Source organism: Heteronotia binoei, chromosome 19 (assembly GCF_032191835.1).
Source record: "Heteronotia binoei isolate CCM8104 ecotype False Entrance Well chromosome 19, APGP_CSIRO_Hbin_v1, whole genome shotgun sequence".
Lineage (NCBI taxonomy): Eukaryota > Metazoa > Chordata > Lepidosauria > Squamata > Gekkonidae > Heteronotia > Heteronotia binoei.
Genome location: NC_083241.1, coordinates 810,985 through 827,122, shown reverse-complemented (window position 1 = coordinate 827,122; position 16,138 = coordinate 810,985). Strand labels below are relative to the sequence as shown.

At 51.0% G+C, this 16,138-nt stretch overlaps 1 protein-coding gene across 3 annotated transcripts in view; it reads left to right on the top strand.

Annotated features, from left to right (window-relative positions):
* FRMD5 (FERM domain containing 5) overlaps positions 1-16,138 on the top strand; it is a 147,525-nt gene that overhangs the window by 130,564 nt on the left and 823 nt on the right. Inside the window, exons 4-9 of one of the 3 annotated variants that reach the window (XM_060260257.1) lie at positions 4,209-4,269; positions 4,898-4,961; positions 5,649-5,740; positions 10,232-10,306; positions 10,866-10,934; positions 11,153-11,259. In XM_060260257.1, coding sequence (XP_060116240.1) covers positions 4,209-4,269; positions 4,898-4,961; positions 5,649-5,740; positions 10,232-10,306; positions 10,866-10,934; positions 11,153-11,259 — 468 coding nt within the window. The remainder of the gene's footprint in view (positions 1-4,208; positions 4,270-4,897; positions 4,962-5,648; positions 5,741-10,231; positions 10,307-10,865; positions 10,935-11,152; positions 11,260-16,138) is intronic. The other 2 variants (XM_060260255.1, XM_060260254.1) reach the window with 2 other exon arrangements.

The following is a 16,138-nucleotide window of genomic DNA, read 5'->3' as shown; positions in this document are numbered from 1 at the left end:
TGTGTTATGGCAGAAGTCCTCCTGGGGCAGCATGAAGTCGCAGAGCACAACACTACGCTAACACCAAACACTACAGTTTGGTGTAGTGGTTAAGTACACGGACTCTAGTCTGGGAGAACCAGGTTTGATTCCCCACTCCTCCTCCAGTTGCAGCTGCTGGGATGACCTTGGGTCAGCCATAGCTCTCTTATCTGGGAGAACCAGGTTTGATTCCCCACTCCTCCACTTGCAGCTGCTGGGATGACCTTGGGTCAGCCATAGCTCACGCAGCGATGTCATTGAAAGGGCAGCTGCTGAGAGAGCTCTCTCAGCCCCAGCCACTACACAGGGTGTCCGTTGTGAGGAGGGGAAGAGAAAGGCGATTGTAAGCTGCTCTGAGACCCCAAGTGAAGGGTGGGGTAGAAATCCACTCCCTCCTCCTCCTCCTTTTCCCCTGCTAACATGAGAAGCAGCACTGCGATAGAGAGGGCAGTTCACCCCCCAGAACGCTCTTAGGATGTGCCAGGTCCCATCGGTGGCCGTTTTGGGTGCAAGGCTCAGTGAATTGGATGAAGTGGAGGAAATGCATATACAAGCCATGCCTTTCCCTCCTGGAGACCCTGCCTAAAGAGTGAGCCTCCTGCTGTGTCCTTGCGCTTTTCATCCCTCTGGGCAGCAAAGGCATCTGTAGTTGGGGAATACCTAGAGGGCCCCCAGGCTCAACATCTGGACTTTGGAGGCCACCTGATGATGCAGTGGCTCTGCCCGTGAAGGAAGCGGCCCTGTGCGTTGCCTCCACTGTGACACTCCAGGTCTGGCAGCTCCAGAAGGGGTGCCTGTCTGCTCACTGATCTACCGAGTGGCAGTCTCGTCTGCAAGGGTCTGAATCCTTTGCTCCTCTGAGGGAAGGAGAGAAGGCAGCCCGAGTGCTGCAGGCTGCTAGCTCACTACAGAAAGGTGGTTCCTCCAATTTATTGCTCAGGGGCCATAGAGTGTTGAGGACCTGGGCTGCAGCTGGTATTCCCTTGAGAGATGCGTCTGGCCCGGGGGAGGCATTCCAGGGCAGCGCGGAGGCTGTTCAGCTGATAGTTGAGCTGGGTGGTCCCAGCCAATGGACCACAGCCCTACCTCCTCCTGCCACCTGTTGCACCTGCCCTGGTGTGGCGTTCAGCGGAAATTGGGATCACGGAGGTAAACAAAACTGGAGAAAAACGACACGCTCACTCCGTGTAGAAAAGAATGCTCAGTGTAATCTCTGTACTAGTAAACAATTCAGTGATACAATCCTATGCACGACACAACTACTGTCATGTTGCCATGCAACATTTGAATTGTAGTCCAACAAATGATAAAAGAATCAGCCCAATTTCATTTTGGGAGTGTCCTTCTTCAAGGGACCGTCTTTTGTACTCATAGGTTCAGTGGAGTCGAAGTGCCATCATTCATTTCCTGGCTTTCCAAATTACTATTTTGTTTGAATTTTCTGAGTTTTTTTCTGGAATGCCGCTGCCAGCCACAATCCTTCAGCAGTTGTGTCGTGCATAGGATGGTTTGCTAGCTGTATCACTGGATTGTTTACTAGCACACAGAAGTTACAAATTGTGGATTACACTGAGTATTCTTTTCTACACGGAGTGAGCGCGTCGTTTTCTCCTGGTCTGGGGTGACTCCTACCCATGTCCCTTGGGCTGAGGGCCATTCCTTGTCTGGCACTTTTTGCCCAGAGTCCCAAAATCGCTGGAGCCTGCCCCATCCTTGAGGGAGCTCCTGCTGGAGTTGAGGCTGTTGCAGCTGAAGCAGGTAGAGCCCGGGGCCACTGGGCAATCCCTCTGCCTTGGAGGGTTTGTTTCTGAATGTTTGCGGAGCCTCTCCTGCAGAAGAAGGCCCTGCCAGCGCACTGCTTGGAGGCCAACTTCAGAGCTGGAACCTGAGAAGCGCTGCCCGCAGGGAGGTTTTGCCAGGCGTACGGCTGAAGACAGCAATGGCATTTAAGGGGTTTTAACAACTCTCCAGCTTACTAACTGCTTCTCACCCCCATGTTAAAGTCAATTGGGGGTTCAGAAATGTGTATTATGGCACCACGTGGATATTAAGTTTTATGGATTAGAATTTCAGATTGGCTAATGCATTTTATATGTATTTTTGTGCACCACCCCGAGTTCCCTTGTGCGGAGAGTGAGCGAAGAAACAGGAGAGAGGGGACATCCAGGAGGGCCTCTCTGCCTCCTGTAGACACGGGGAAGGTGCAGGCGATGAGCCAGCCTGAGGGGAGGGAGGGAAGAGAGCTGAGGCAGAAGCCGGGCTTCCCTAGCAAGTGAGTGCAGGTGGGAGGGGAGAGGAGAGGGAAGGCGTGGGAGCCCCTGAACCCTCCCCCCCCCCCCCGTGCTGTTGAGGTATTCTGGCCATTCTGTGTGGTGGCCCCCTTGCTCTCCTTATTGGGGCACTAGCAGCCAGGTCTTTTCAGAAATCTTATTAACTTTGTTTATAGTCCTCCGCCTTTCCTGTTGAGACTCAAGGCAGATGACAGGAGGTAAAAGCAGTATGGATCAGACAGCAGAAGACAACCAGTGAGCAACGAAATTAGAGAACACTGCAAGAGGCAGAAAGGAAAGGCGGCTTTCTAGAGGCCACAACCCAGCAAGTACAGCTCTGTGTACTCCGGGAGGGAAGCCCGCACGTGCGCGAGCGATTTGTGGGAGGTCTACTTTGTGCTGTTCTTCCAGACAGGATCAGGGCCCTCTTGGGTGGGCACTTCACCCCCTAAGCAGCAACACTTGGGAAAGGAAAAACAAGTGACTGGACATCAAACTGGATTGGGCCTGGCCTCCTTATTCTTTCAAATGCTGAAAAATAATCCCTCCCTAAGAAGAGACAAGGAGCCCCGGGGCACAGAGTGGTAAAGCTGCAGTATTGCAGTCCAAAGCTCTGCTCACAACCTGAGTTTGATCCCGGCAGAAGCTGGGCTCAGGTAGCTGGCTCCAGGTTGACTCAGCCTTCCATCCTTCCGAGGTCGGTAAAATGAGTCCCCAGCTTGCGGTGGGGGGGGGGAGTGTAGATGACTGGAGAAGGCAATGGCAAATCACCCTGTAAAGAAGTCTGCCGTGAAAACGTAAAAGCAGTGTCACCCCAGAGTCGGAAACGACTGGTGCTTGCACAAGGGATTATCTTTACCTTTAGGAAGAGGCAAGCAACACAGTCTCCTCAAAGGGAAAAGTGTCCCCTCTGAGAACGTTCTCCAATTTGCAGCTTTTGTGGCATTGGGAAGACAACTGAGGAGGCATCCCTCTGCCCCCTTGGGCTTTCAGGCAGCACTCTCATGGAGAAGGCAGAACATGGGCGTAGGACCCATACGTGGGGTAGCATTGGCGCCACAGAGAGCTTCCTGTGTTTTCAGCAGAGCCCAGTTGTGGGGTGTTTGTTCCTGTGCAGGAAGGGTGATCCTGGCAGGTGAGAAAAGTCACGGTTTTGTTTGCCCTGGGATCCACGTAGCCAAGCCAATACCCTGCAGCGTTTGGGTACATCCCTGGAACACTTGACTTGCGTTTTATGAAACGCTGGCAGGGGGTCATTGCAGAGAGAACCGCCAGCGCTTTCCCTAGCTGACCTTCTTGGAAGGCTGCATTTTTTTCACTTGTATTTCCAATGTCCATCCCCAAAGCTGAATCTTCTCCTTGGCCCAAAGTCAAAGACCCAGGCAGCAGTGCGGTTGACAGAAGGAGGTGCGTTCCTGACAGACTGCCCCCCCCCCCCCAGGCCTTTGGTTCTTTCCAGATCTCTGGCCCTATGCAGAATGCTGCCTGCCTTGTCCCACCCCAAGGGGACTGTTGGGCCTGATGCCCTTTTACTTTGGCTCCAAGCACACACACACACCAGCCCCTGCAAGCAGCACAGTGTTCCAGTGCTTGTCTCGTCTTCCTCAAGAAAGCAGGGCTCATCCCCCTGGTGAGAAAGCATCCTCTGTGATGCTTCGGTCTCCCCTGAGCATCCTGCCAGCAAACCCTCGTGTGGCTTCTTCTGGCTGGATTTGCTCTGCTCCCATTGCCCAACTGCAGGAAAGGCTGTGGTGCTTCCCCGAGAGGCACCTGCCCACCCGATCCCCTCCCTCTCTGGCCATCCACAGAGCCGCGATCCGGTCCGTGCGCTGTACACTTACGCTGTCACTTCTCTTGCTTTGTATTGTATCCCGCTGTTGATGTACCCCAGTCTCCTGTTTCCCTTTTTTACTGCAGCCACACACTGGGCTGATGGCTTCAAGGATTTTTCTACAATAACCCCTAAACCCCTTTCCTGGTCAGTACGCTGCATGACTGTTCCATGTAATCTGTACTCTCAATATTTGGTTTGTTGCCCCCAAACGTATTATCTTTGTACATCTGTCTGCATCGTCCATGTGGATTGGCACAGTCATCCAAAAGACCCCTCCCCCCCGGACTTGGCCGCGTTGTTGCTCATTCTTTGCTGTATCGCAGATTTTGGCCTCATCAGCTAAGTGTGGTTACCTTACATTCAGTAGTCTCATCCAGATAATGCACCTGTGTTGTAAGCCAGGTTCTCCTGGGGGCTCCTGGACTCCTCCACACCCCACTCAGACTCTCGGCCCCCAAACCAGGCATTCCGGGAGGCCCAGAGTCGTCTTCTCTCCCTAATTTGACACTTTGGGTGGACTGCAAATGTTGAACATGAAACTCCTGCAACTTCTGTCCTCAAAACATTCTTTTCCTCAACTTTGCGTTTCATGCAAATAATTTGGTTTAAATTTCTGCATCTTGCTGGAACAAATTCCACTCTGTCTGTGGGCTCTGCATTTGTAATGCTGTGCAGTGGGCGTTGGGCTGGGGGGTGGGGGGGGGAGCCATCCATTTTTGGGGGAACCCACTCATTTATGAAAGGTTTTTCTTTTTTGTGTGTGTGCTCGTAGGAATGAAGTGGCAAAAATGAAATTTGAAGGCAAGACGTTCTATTTATACGTAAGTCAGAAAGAGGTAAGTGCTTCCTGCTGGCCTCTCTTCCCAAAAGGGGGGTAGTGTTTAGGAGCCACACGATTCCCACAGGGTTCTAGTTCTGCCCAGGGGCCCACCACCCATGATGGAAGGTCCTGTTTGGTTGGGGATACTCGAGTTAGATGTTGATTGTGTTGTGAGCCGCCCTGAGCCACTTGTTGGGAAGGGCGGGATAGAAATCATAAAATAAATAAATTGTGCCTCCATTCATTCAATCCAGTTCAGAGTTCTACAGACGCTTATGAGCAGTTCAGTCAACAGAATACTAGTAAGATGCTTGTCTGATCATTAGGCAGAGGTGGGATAGCTTAGAGATGTAGTGAGGCTGCTGTGGCGGGGACCAGAGCTTGAAGTCTGACAGTGTTTAGTTGCAGAAGAGGCCAAAAGGGCTGAGAGCCCTTCGTTGCCAGCAGAATCACAACGCCAGTAACTTCTGGCATTGGTCACAGCCTTCAGTGCCAGATGGGCTCCATGTTTTGTCTGGTATACGATGCACCATGGATTTTTATTTTTTAAGAATAAACATATCCACAGCCCTTTTTAGCTTGGCTGCATTTGTATTACGTTAGAAAGAAGATTTGCTTTTGAAATTAACTTGGCAAGGGCATTGAATGTGAACCAAGCACATGAATTAACCTTATGGGTCTTCTTTTTCCGGGCTCTTGGTAGGAAAAGAAAATTGTTCTGACATATTTTGCTCCAACTCCTGAAGCCTGCAAGCATCTCTGGAAGTGTGGGATTGAAAATCAAGCTTTTTATAAGTAAGCATCAAAGGGTTCCTCGCAGGACCAACACTGTCTTTGGGCAAGAGCAGCCCCCAACGCTATCAGTGGCTGGCGCATCAGCCTGGGGAGCGTCTGCTCAGAAGCAAGACTTCCTCCTCCTTTCTGTGCCTGCAAAGATCAGGAAGGGAACTGGCCCAGTAAGAACAGCGCCTGTCTTTCTGAGAGCTGAGGACAGAATCCCGTTCCAGCACCTGAATCCCCACTCAGGGCCAGACTAGACAGGATGGCTTCCACCAGGACTCAGCCAGAATTTGGGGGGGCCCTGACCCGGATCCAGCCCACAGCCTGGTGCTCTTGTCCCCCATCTTTTCAAGTTCAGAAACAGCTGGAGCGGGGGGGGGGGCTTTGGGGGCTTGATGAGGCCCAAGGGCCCCAGCCCTGCCATGTCCAGTATGGCCCCCTGCCCAAATGACCGCCGATGGCAGCGCTTGGGTGCCAAGTTTGGCCCGAGACTCCTGTTGCCGACCCCTCCCCTCAACTGCAAAGGCCCAAGAAATTGACACAGAGACTCAGCGTAGATACAGTATTTACTCAGATGCAAGACTACTTTTTTCACAGGTATGCCATGGAAAAAAAGAAAAAAGATGGAATTGTCTTATGCTTGCACTGTATACAAGTCACAGTTATGTTGACAAATAAATGAGGGGGGGGAATGCATAAGATTCTGGATCCCATTTGAGTTAATATGGCAGTTTCTGAGAGCCAGTTTGAGAGAGCCAGTTTGAGAGCCAGTTTGGTGTAGTGGTTAAGTGTGCGGACTCTTATCTGGAAGAACTGGGTTGGATTCCCCACTCCTCCACTTGCAGCTGCTGAGATGGCCTTGGGTCAGCCATAGCTCTGGCAGAGGTTGTCCTTGAAAGGGCAGCTGCTGTGAGAGCCCTCTCAGCCCCACCCACCTCACAGGGTGTCTGTTGTGGGGGAGGAAGGTAAAGGAGATTGTGAGCCGCTCTGAGACTCTTCAGAGTGGAGGGCGGGATATAAATCCACTATCTTCATCTACCTCACAGGGTGTCTGTTGAGGGGGAGAAAGGGAAAGGAGATTGTGAGCCGCTCTGAGACTCTTCGGAGTGGAGGGCGGGATATAAATCCAATATCATTTCTCTCGGGGGGGTTCAAAAACCTGTGTTGAGAGGGAGTGCTTTTAAGCTGGTCTATTCCAAATCTTTCCTGGGCTATTCAGTGGGGCTTACTTCCGGGACACCGATCGCTCCTTCTTGTTGTTTTGTTGTTTGCTCAGAAGGCACCAGGCCTCCTCACCAGCCTCCCTTTCAAGGGGTGAGATTGTGAGAGCACTGGCTTAAAACGCAGCTGCTGTATGGCTTTACAAATCTGGAGTTTCTCTTCCTGGTGGTGAATTGGCCAATTGCGACCGGTTTGTGCAGCCACTGAAGCAGATGCTAAGCACAATCAAGCCACTTCTCTTTCACCTCAGCGGCCTGCGGGCACCAGGGCTCTTACAAAAGAGTTCTTTAAAAAAAAAAAAGATTCCAGATTTCACCTGCAGATACACTATAAAAAACCCAAGCAAACTTTGTCCTCAAGAAGAAGGCTGCAGATTTATACCCCGCCCTTCTCTCTGAATCAGAGTCTCAGAGCGGCTTACAATCTCCTTTTATCTTCTCCCTCCACAGCAGACACCCTGTGAGGTGGGTGGGGCTGAGAGAGCTCTCCCAGAAGCTGCCCTTTCAAGGACAGCTCTGTGAGAGCTCTGGCTGACCCAAGGCCATTCCAGCAACTGCAGGTGGAGGAGTGGGGAATCAAACCTGGTTCTCCCAGATAAGAGTCCGCGCACTTAACCACTACACCAAACTGGCCCAAGAAGGGCCAGACTGCCTCACTCAGCCACCCAGTCGCAGGGATGCATCCAGCCTTTGGGCCATGGCAGGGACCCAGCAGGACATGCTCAGAAATCCAATGCTGGGTTCAAAGCAGAAGCTTCTTTCTAGATGGTGTCGTGTGGGCATTCTCTCCTCAATAATTTATTACAGTACCAAGCCAGGCAATATACATGGGTACAAAAGTTGTAAGAATCAATAAAGTAAATATAGCCAATATTTCTAAAAGTATATATACACACACACACTGGTTTTCCTCAGAAACAAGTTTATAGATTTAGCCATACCTTTATAATGTAATTGCAAGCGCCCCAGTGGTGCAGTAGTAAGCTCTGCTCACAACCTGAGTTCGATCCCCGGCGGAAGCTGGGTTCAGGTAGCTGGCTCAAGGTTGACTCAGCCTTCCATCCTTCTGAGGTCAGTAAAATGAGTCCCCTGCTTGCTGGGGGAGAAGTGGAGATGACTGGGGAAGGCAATGGCAAACCACCCCACAAAAAGTCTACCGTGAAAACATTGTGAAAGCAAAGTCACTCCGGAGTCGGAAACGACTGTTGCTTGCACAGGGGACTACCTTTACTTTTCTAATGTAATAGCATGCCGCCCAAAATTTAGCCACAGATTTAGTGATGGCCTGATTTTCATCAGAGAGTAACATTACAACAGGCTGAGTCTGACTGACTCAGCATTTGCTTTACAAGAGGTGTAATAAATTTATTTCAGACCTCATTGTACCGTTTGCATCCAAACATCATATGTTTTGTGGTTTCTACCTCCCCAGAACCACATAAGCAGAGTCTCTGATCAAAAGGAACCTTTCTATATTTACCCTCAAGCACTGCAGAGGGGTAAAGGTTTTCCTAAACTTATAAACGTCAAGGTGTGTTACATACGCCATAAGAGCCATACGGTACCTGGTTTGATCAGACGCTCTAAATTTTGGATATCTACTAAGATCTACTTGCATCTCCACATCCATCGCTCTTCCCTGCTTTAGAGAGCAACTCACCGGCATAGCACGCTGTTTCCAGATGCAGTATACAGTTCTTGTATGGTGTTTTTTTTTAATACCGCTTTTCCACACCAGTGAGAGGTTTATATTGAAAAAGCGAAAGAGTTGGCTGACTGGAAGGCAGCCCTCCTCCTTCTGCAACTGCAGGAGATGTCTTATGGGCTTGCAGGGCCTCGATCCATATCTAGATGGATTGGGAGGCCCCAAAAGGCCATGGACAAAGTCTTGCCCCACAATATCCTGTCTCCTGATGAAGGACAACTCGCTAGGAACAGACCCACCACAACTACGAGGAACTCCGGGCCCCTTGTTATGTGACTCAGCCCAGCCAAGCCTGGCCCAACCCAGCACCAGCCACTCCACCACTGGGTCCACCCACCATGCAGCCCAACCACTGAAAGGCTGCTGAGGGCAGAGGAGAGAAAGCTGAAGGGGGGGCAGAGAAAGGCTGGAAAGAAGGAGGTAGGTAAATGGAAGAGGCTACGGGGGCTCTGAGGGAAAGGAAAAAAGAAAGTGTAGGAGAGGAGAATACAGGGGGGAATGAAGTGCTCTCTGAAGAGGATCCCCCATTTGCAGTCATTATACAAAACAAAATTAAAAGTGACCTTATTGGGCAGTTTATAGCATTTGGATGGACTTCACAGCATCTTCTTTGCAGTGGGACAGCTGACTATGCAGATTTATCTCCCCTGTTCCCAGATCAGAGAAATACATTGCAGTTTCTACTATTATCACATTACATTATAGTCTACTGTTCTACTCTGTTATTCCCAATAAAAGATAAAATAAAATGGCCTGAGAGATTGGTGAGAATACAGATGTAAGGGCTGAATGAGGTTAGCATATGTAGTGAGATAAGAAACCAGTATCCCTGTTAAGTCCTGGGGGTTCCATTGTTCTTAGTGTTGTAATAACTTGCAACTCTGCAGTTTCCCATTCTAGGCTGTTCCTGAAGCTCCTTTGCAATAAAATAATACAATAAAAATAAAACTACTTTGAGGTCACTCACAGAATGTCCTGGAAGGTTGAAGTGTGGTTAGAGCACACTCAGCACTAGAGTGACGTGCACTAATGTCACTGATATAAAGCCCTGTGTGAAACAGTGGTGATATCGGGGTGTGGCCTAATATGCAAATGAGTCCCCCACTTTCCCCATAGCTGAAACAGAACTATGCTGAGGTACCTTTGGGTGCAGTCTAATGCTCTATATCTGGTGTTATCTGTAATTATTGCTTGAATAAAATAACGTTAAAAATCTGATCAAGTAAATCAAATGACACAATTTTGTGTGTTGCGCTATAAATGCAGACTGCATTTTATGTTCTTAATGAGTTAGTTTCTGTTTAGATTTGAAAGAAAAATAAGCAATGCACATTTTCCATCAAATTTCTCTAGTTCTAAGGAAATGTTTCCCATCCATGGATTCAAGATATCCAGCAGTGTTCCATCTCCAGCGACTAGCCTTCCCTGGGGACAGGCTGCAGGCCCTTCAGGGGGTCGGCTGTGGGACCTCCTGGCCTCTCTAGGCAGGTGGAGTGTCCCCACGGGCAGGCAAGACACCCTGAGCAGTGGTCGCCTGATCTCATCAGGGGCCTTCAAGCCAACATCCTTCTCTCGTTCCAGGCTGGAGAAATCGAGCCAAGTCCGCACAGTTTCCAGCAGCAACCTCTTCTTCAAAGGGAGTCGGTTCCGATACAGGTAAATAACGACCGTAAGTAACACTTACTAGCTATCCTCTTGGGTGATTCCTCCGGAGGCCACGCAAAGCAACACGCTGGTTGTGTTAGGAGTAAGGAGACCTCACTAGAAGGTTGGTTTTTTAAAGGTGGCCTTTCCGGGATTCAACAGTTTTGCTTTCCTAGTGAAGTGTTTTTGCTGCCGGTTATAAATGCAGGGCTGGGATGCACAGACATTTGTGGGGCCAGCCTGCTTACCTGCATGCCAGAGGAAAGCCAATTGGCACTGGGTTTCATCTAGGATCTCCTTGGCCACACAAGAGAAACCAGCAAATTGTAGAGTGGAGAAGGGAGGTGTAGCATAGCAGGACACACACAAACATCCCGAGCTGTTAGGTACCACTGGACAGAAAGTAATGTACTTCCTGTTAAGGCTTTTGTACCTGCTGGGAAGAAAGCTTTTCCTGCCTCGTGCCAGCAGGGTTTTTGAGGGGAAGAGCAGGCCATGCTGGTATTTGTGTGCTGGCAGAGGAGAGCGTTTCCCTTTCCTGTCACTCTCTCTCTTCTCCCACCACTTCCAGCGGCCGAGTCGCAAAAGAAGTGATGGAGTCCAGTGCCAAGATCAAGAGGGAGCCCCCGGAAATCCACAGGTAAGGAAGGCTTCCTCCTGGACCAGCTGGTGGCTCCTGTGGCATCAGGTGTCTTATGGTGTCTCCACGTGGCCTGTCAGCTATAAAATTCAGTGGTGGTCTTGTTTCCCCACTGCACCACAACCTTCTGCTCAAAGCCATTTCCAAAGCGTGTTTTGCCATCTGAGGTGAGGGCAGTTCTTCCTTACGTGTCCCCCATGCTCTCTTCCTTTGCACAGGGCCGGACTGGTTCCCAGCCGCAGCTGCCCTTCCATTACTCACGGGCCTCGACTCAGCAGCGTTCCTAGGACCCGAAGGAGAGCCGTGCACATCTCCATCATGGAAGGTGAGGCTTTAGTCCTGACCGCATCTGTGCGGAATTCTTTCTCCCCCCAGGGTCTGCAGCGCCCAACATGAGATGCAGTAAAGGTGTGGGGGGGAAGGAGGACTTTTGCTTGCAATCCACATTAAGTCATTCCCCCCCCCCCCTTAGATTGGGACTGCAATCCTTTTCTGAATGCAGTATAAAGGATCAGGTTATTCTAGAGCCTTTCTCTGTGCTTTCGGAGTTCCATAATTCTTTTTAAGAAGGCCCCGTGAGCCTTCAGGAATGGCCCGTCTAGACCCAGTGTTCCGGCAGTGCCTTGACTTCACATGCAAACATTGCCCTCTTGTGGCTGCATCAGGAAGGAGCAACGCCAAGGGAGCTCACGCAGTTTTCCTTATTATAGAATCATAGGATCCGAAGGGACCTCCAGGGTCATCTAGTCCAACCCACTGCACAATGCAGGAAACTCACATATACTTCCCCCTAAATTCACAGGATAGAAATGCTTCCTCACTTTTAATTTGGTGCAAAAAGCCTGGCCAGTCCCACACAGAATTACTGCACCAGTGCATATTTCAGGGCACAGCATGCTTGCCGCTCGTGCAAAGAATGTAAAGCCACTCAGTTGCATCTGGCACGTTTGTTCCACTCGGAGCGCTTTCCCCTCATGTGAGAGCTGCTTCCGGCTGAGCCAGAGGAAATGCCCCCCCAGACCCTGTCACAAGACGAGAGGCTCCAAACAGAGAATCAGTTCTACTAGAATTAATCTTCGAAACCATTGAGCCCCAGGTATCTCCAGGATCTGTCTGATAAAAGTGGTATTGCTGCATTTATTGCTGATAGTACAAATGAATTAATTGTGAGTTTTGTTCTTTGAACTCTCACCAGAAAACCAGGCAGAAAACCTTCAGAGTGTTTCTCTTTAGTAGACAAGATGTGAGAATTAACCCTATGGCTGCTGCTGCAAAAAAAAAACCTGCCAAAAATATTAAATGTCATTTCTCCACTCTATTTGAAGAAGTAAAATTTAAAACAGTGGATTTGAGTGTTATCTTAAACTGCTTTTAGTACTTTCTCTAAACACAACAGTGCATTTATATAGTAAATCATACGTTAACTTTTTTCTAACTTAAACATGACCATCATCTAGGTAAGTGATTGGTTTTTAACTCTGGATGAGATAATCAAACAGGTGCATCTAAAAACACATCTGATAGGTGCTCATTGTCTTTTCCAAACCAAGCTCTAATCTCTATTAAAAGGCAATACATCTAGTATTTCCATATCTGTTTTAATTAGCTGTCAAAGATAACAGGAAAACCTTATGCAATCAGACTGACCCTTAGAAGAACCCAGGGCTTTTTTGGTAGAAAAAGCCCAGCAGGAACTCATTTGCCACACTCCCTGACACCAAGCCAGCCGGAACTGCGTTCCTGTTCAAAAAAAGCCCTGGAAGAGCCCAGTATGAGCTCCCCTCCCCATGAAAACAGCAAGAAAGCCTGTGATGGAATCGGAATCCTGTCACCATCCAGTCCTCTGAGGTTCATCCTCTTAAGCGGAGCTCTGGCTACGGAAAGAGTCGCTCCGCCATAAGATGCGGCGGCACAGCAGCCAAAGAGGCCCTCCCATCCTTGATAATAGCCATGGTGTTGCCACCTCTCTTCATGGCAAGAGGCAATAAAAGCAGCGCTTTTCCAGGGCCGCAGAAGGTAAACAGAGTTTGGGATGCTTTGCAGCGCAGGCATCCATCTTCAAGCCACTGGTGGGAATCCAGGCTGCTGGTCGGCCACAGGCCTGCCCCAGAGTTGATCTGGTGCACTGGGCTACGTCTCTACGTGCTCCGCAGCATAGTGGATGAAAGCTGCTAGAGGAGGAAGGCAGGCGGACTGAGGTGGGGGGCGGGGGGATTCACAAAGCCCTTCTTAGCAGTGACAAGGAGTTTTGATCAGCCTGGCCCTGGGTGTCTCCTGCAGGCACCTGGGAGCTTGATTCAGGACAGGGGATGTTGAAAGAAGGGTCTCCCCCACCTAAAATGCCCTCCAGAGGGGTCAACAATGAGGCAAGCGGAAGCCCCCTCTCCCCACAGTGGGGTCTTAATCTGAATAGCACCTCAACTAGCCGGAGAAGTTTGCATTGGGGGAGCCAGTTTGGTGTCGTGGTGAAGTGCGTGGACTCTTATCTGGGAGAACCGGGTTTGATTCCCCACTCCTCCAATTGCACCTGCTGGAATGGCCTTGGGTCAGCCAGAGCTCTCTTATCTGGGAGAACCGGGTTTGATTCCCCACTCCTCCACTTGCAGCTGCTGGAATGGCCTTGGGTCAGCCAGAGCTCTCTTATCTGGGAGAACTGGGTTTGATTCCCCTCTCCTCCACTTGCAGCTGCTGGAATGGCCTTGGGTCAGCCATAGCTCTCTTGTCTGGGAGAACCAGGTTTGATTCCCCCCTCCTCCACTTGCACCTGCTGGAATGGCCTTGGGTCAGCCATAGCTCTCTTATCTGGGAGAACCGGGTTTGATTCCCCCCCTCCTCCACTTGCAGCTGCTGGAATGGCCTTGGGTCAGCCAGAGCTCTCTTATCTGGGAGAACCGGGTTGGATTCCCCACTCCTCCACTTGCAGCTGCTGGAATGGCCTTGGGTCAGCCAGAGCTCTCTTATCTGGGAGAACCAGGTTTGATCTCCCACTCCTCCACTTGCAGCTGTTGGAATGGCCTTGTGTCAGCCATAGCTCTCTTATCTGGGAGAACCGGGTTTGATTCCCCACTCCTCCTCCACTTGCAGCTGCTAGAATGGCCTTGGGTCAGCCAGAGCTCTCTTATCTGGGAGAACCAGGTTTGATTCCCCACTCCTCCACTTGCACCTGCTAGCATGGCCTTGGGTCAGCCAGAGCTCTCTTATCTGGGAGAACCGGGTTGGATTCCCCACTCCTCCACTTGCAGCTGCTGGAATGGCCTTGGGTCAGCCAGAGCTCTCTTATCTGGGAGAACCGGGTTTGATTCCCCACTCCTCCACTTGCACCTGCTGGAATGGCCTAGGGTCAGCCAGAGCTCTCTTATCTGGGAGAACCGGGTTTGATTCCCCACTCCTCCACTTGCAGCTGCTGGAATGGCCTTGGGTCAGCCAGAGCTCTCTTATCTGGGAGAACTGGGTTTGATTCCCCTCTCCTCCACTTGCAGCTGCTGGAATGGCCTTGGGTCAGCCATAGCTCTCTTGTCTGGGAGAACCAGGTTTGATTCCCCCCTCCTCCACTTGCACCTGCTGGAATGGCCTTGGGTCAGCCATAGCTCTCTTATCTGGGAGAACCGGGTTTGATTCCCCCCCTCCTCCACTTGCAGCTGCTGGAATGGCCTTGGGTCAGCCAGAGCTCTCTTATCTGGGAGAACCGGGTTGGATTCCCCACTCCTCCACTTGCAGCTGCTGGAATGGCCTTGGGTCAGCCAGAGCTCTCTTATCTGGGAGAACCAGGTTTGATCTCCCACTCCTCCACTTGCAGCTGTTGGAATGGCCTTGTGTCAGCCATAGCTCTCTTATCTGGGAGAACCGGGTTTGATTCCCCACTCCTCCTCCACTTGCAGCTGCTAGAATGGCCTTGGGTCAGCCAGAGCTCTCTTATCTGGGAGAACCAGGTTTGATTCCCCACTCCTCCACTTGCACCTGCTAGCATGGCCTTGGGTCAGCCAGAGCTCTCTTATCTGGGAGAACCGGGTTGGATTCCCCACTCCTCCACTTGCAGCTGCTGGAATGGCCTTGGGTCAGCCAGAGCTCTCTTATCTGGGAGAACCGGGTTTGATTCCCCACTCCTCCACTTGCACCTGCTGGAATGGCCTTGGGTCAGCCAGAGCTCTCTTATCTGGGAGAACCGGGTTTGATTCCCCACTCCTCCACTTGTACCTGCTGGAATGGCCTTGGGTCAGCCAGAGCTCTCTTATCTGGGAGAACCAGGTTTGATTCCCCACTCCTCCACTTGCACCTGCTAGCATGGCCTTGGGTCAGCCAGAGCTCTCTTATCTGGGAGAACTGGGTTGGATTCCCCACTCCTCCACTTGCACCTGCTAGCATGGCCTTGGGTCAGCCAGAGCTCTCTTATCTGGGAGAACCGGGTTTGATTCCCCACTCCTCCACTTGCACCTGCTGGAATGGCCTTGGGTCAGCCAGAGCTCTCTTATCTGGGAGAACCAGGTTTGATTCCCCCCTCTTCCACTTGCACCTGCTGGAATGGCCTTGGGTCAGCCAGAGCTCTCTTATCTGGGAGAACCAGGTTTGATTCCCCACTCCTCCACTTGCACCTGCTGGAATGGCCTTGGGTCAGCCAGAGATCTCTTATCTGGGAGAACCAGGTTTAATTCCCCACTCCTCCACTTGCAGCTGCTGGAATGGCCTTGGGTCAGCCAGAGCTCTCTTATCTGGAAGAACCGGGTTTGATTCCCCACTCCTCCACTTGCACCTGCTAGCATGGCCTTGGGTCAGCCAGAGCTCTCTTATCTGGGAGAACTGGGTTTGATTCCCCACTCCTCAACTTGCACCTGCTGGCATGGCCTTGGGTCAGCCAGAGCTCTCGCAGAGGTTGTCCTTCAAAGGGCAGCTGCTGTAAGAACTCTCTCAGCCCCACCCACCTCTCAGGGTGTCTGCTGTAGGGGGAGGAAACTGTAACAGCTGAGACTGAGATTCGGAGTATAGGGCAGGTCATAAATCCAATATCGTCCTCTTTTCTTCTAGATCCCTCTGAGGGGGCCAGAAGGACATGGTGACATATGAACCTGACTCCCCCGTGAATGGCTGCTCAGGCAGGGGTTTCCCATGGGGGGGGCCATCAACACCTTTCCTGGTGTCCCGTCCCCCCCCCCCCTTTCAGAAAGTGAGCAGGACTTTGGCTCCTCAGGGCTTCTGATCAGCTGTGCAGA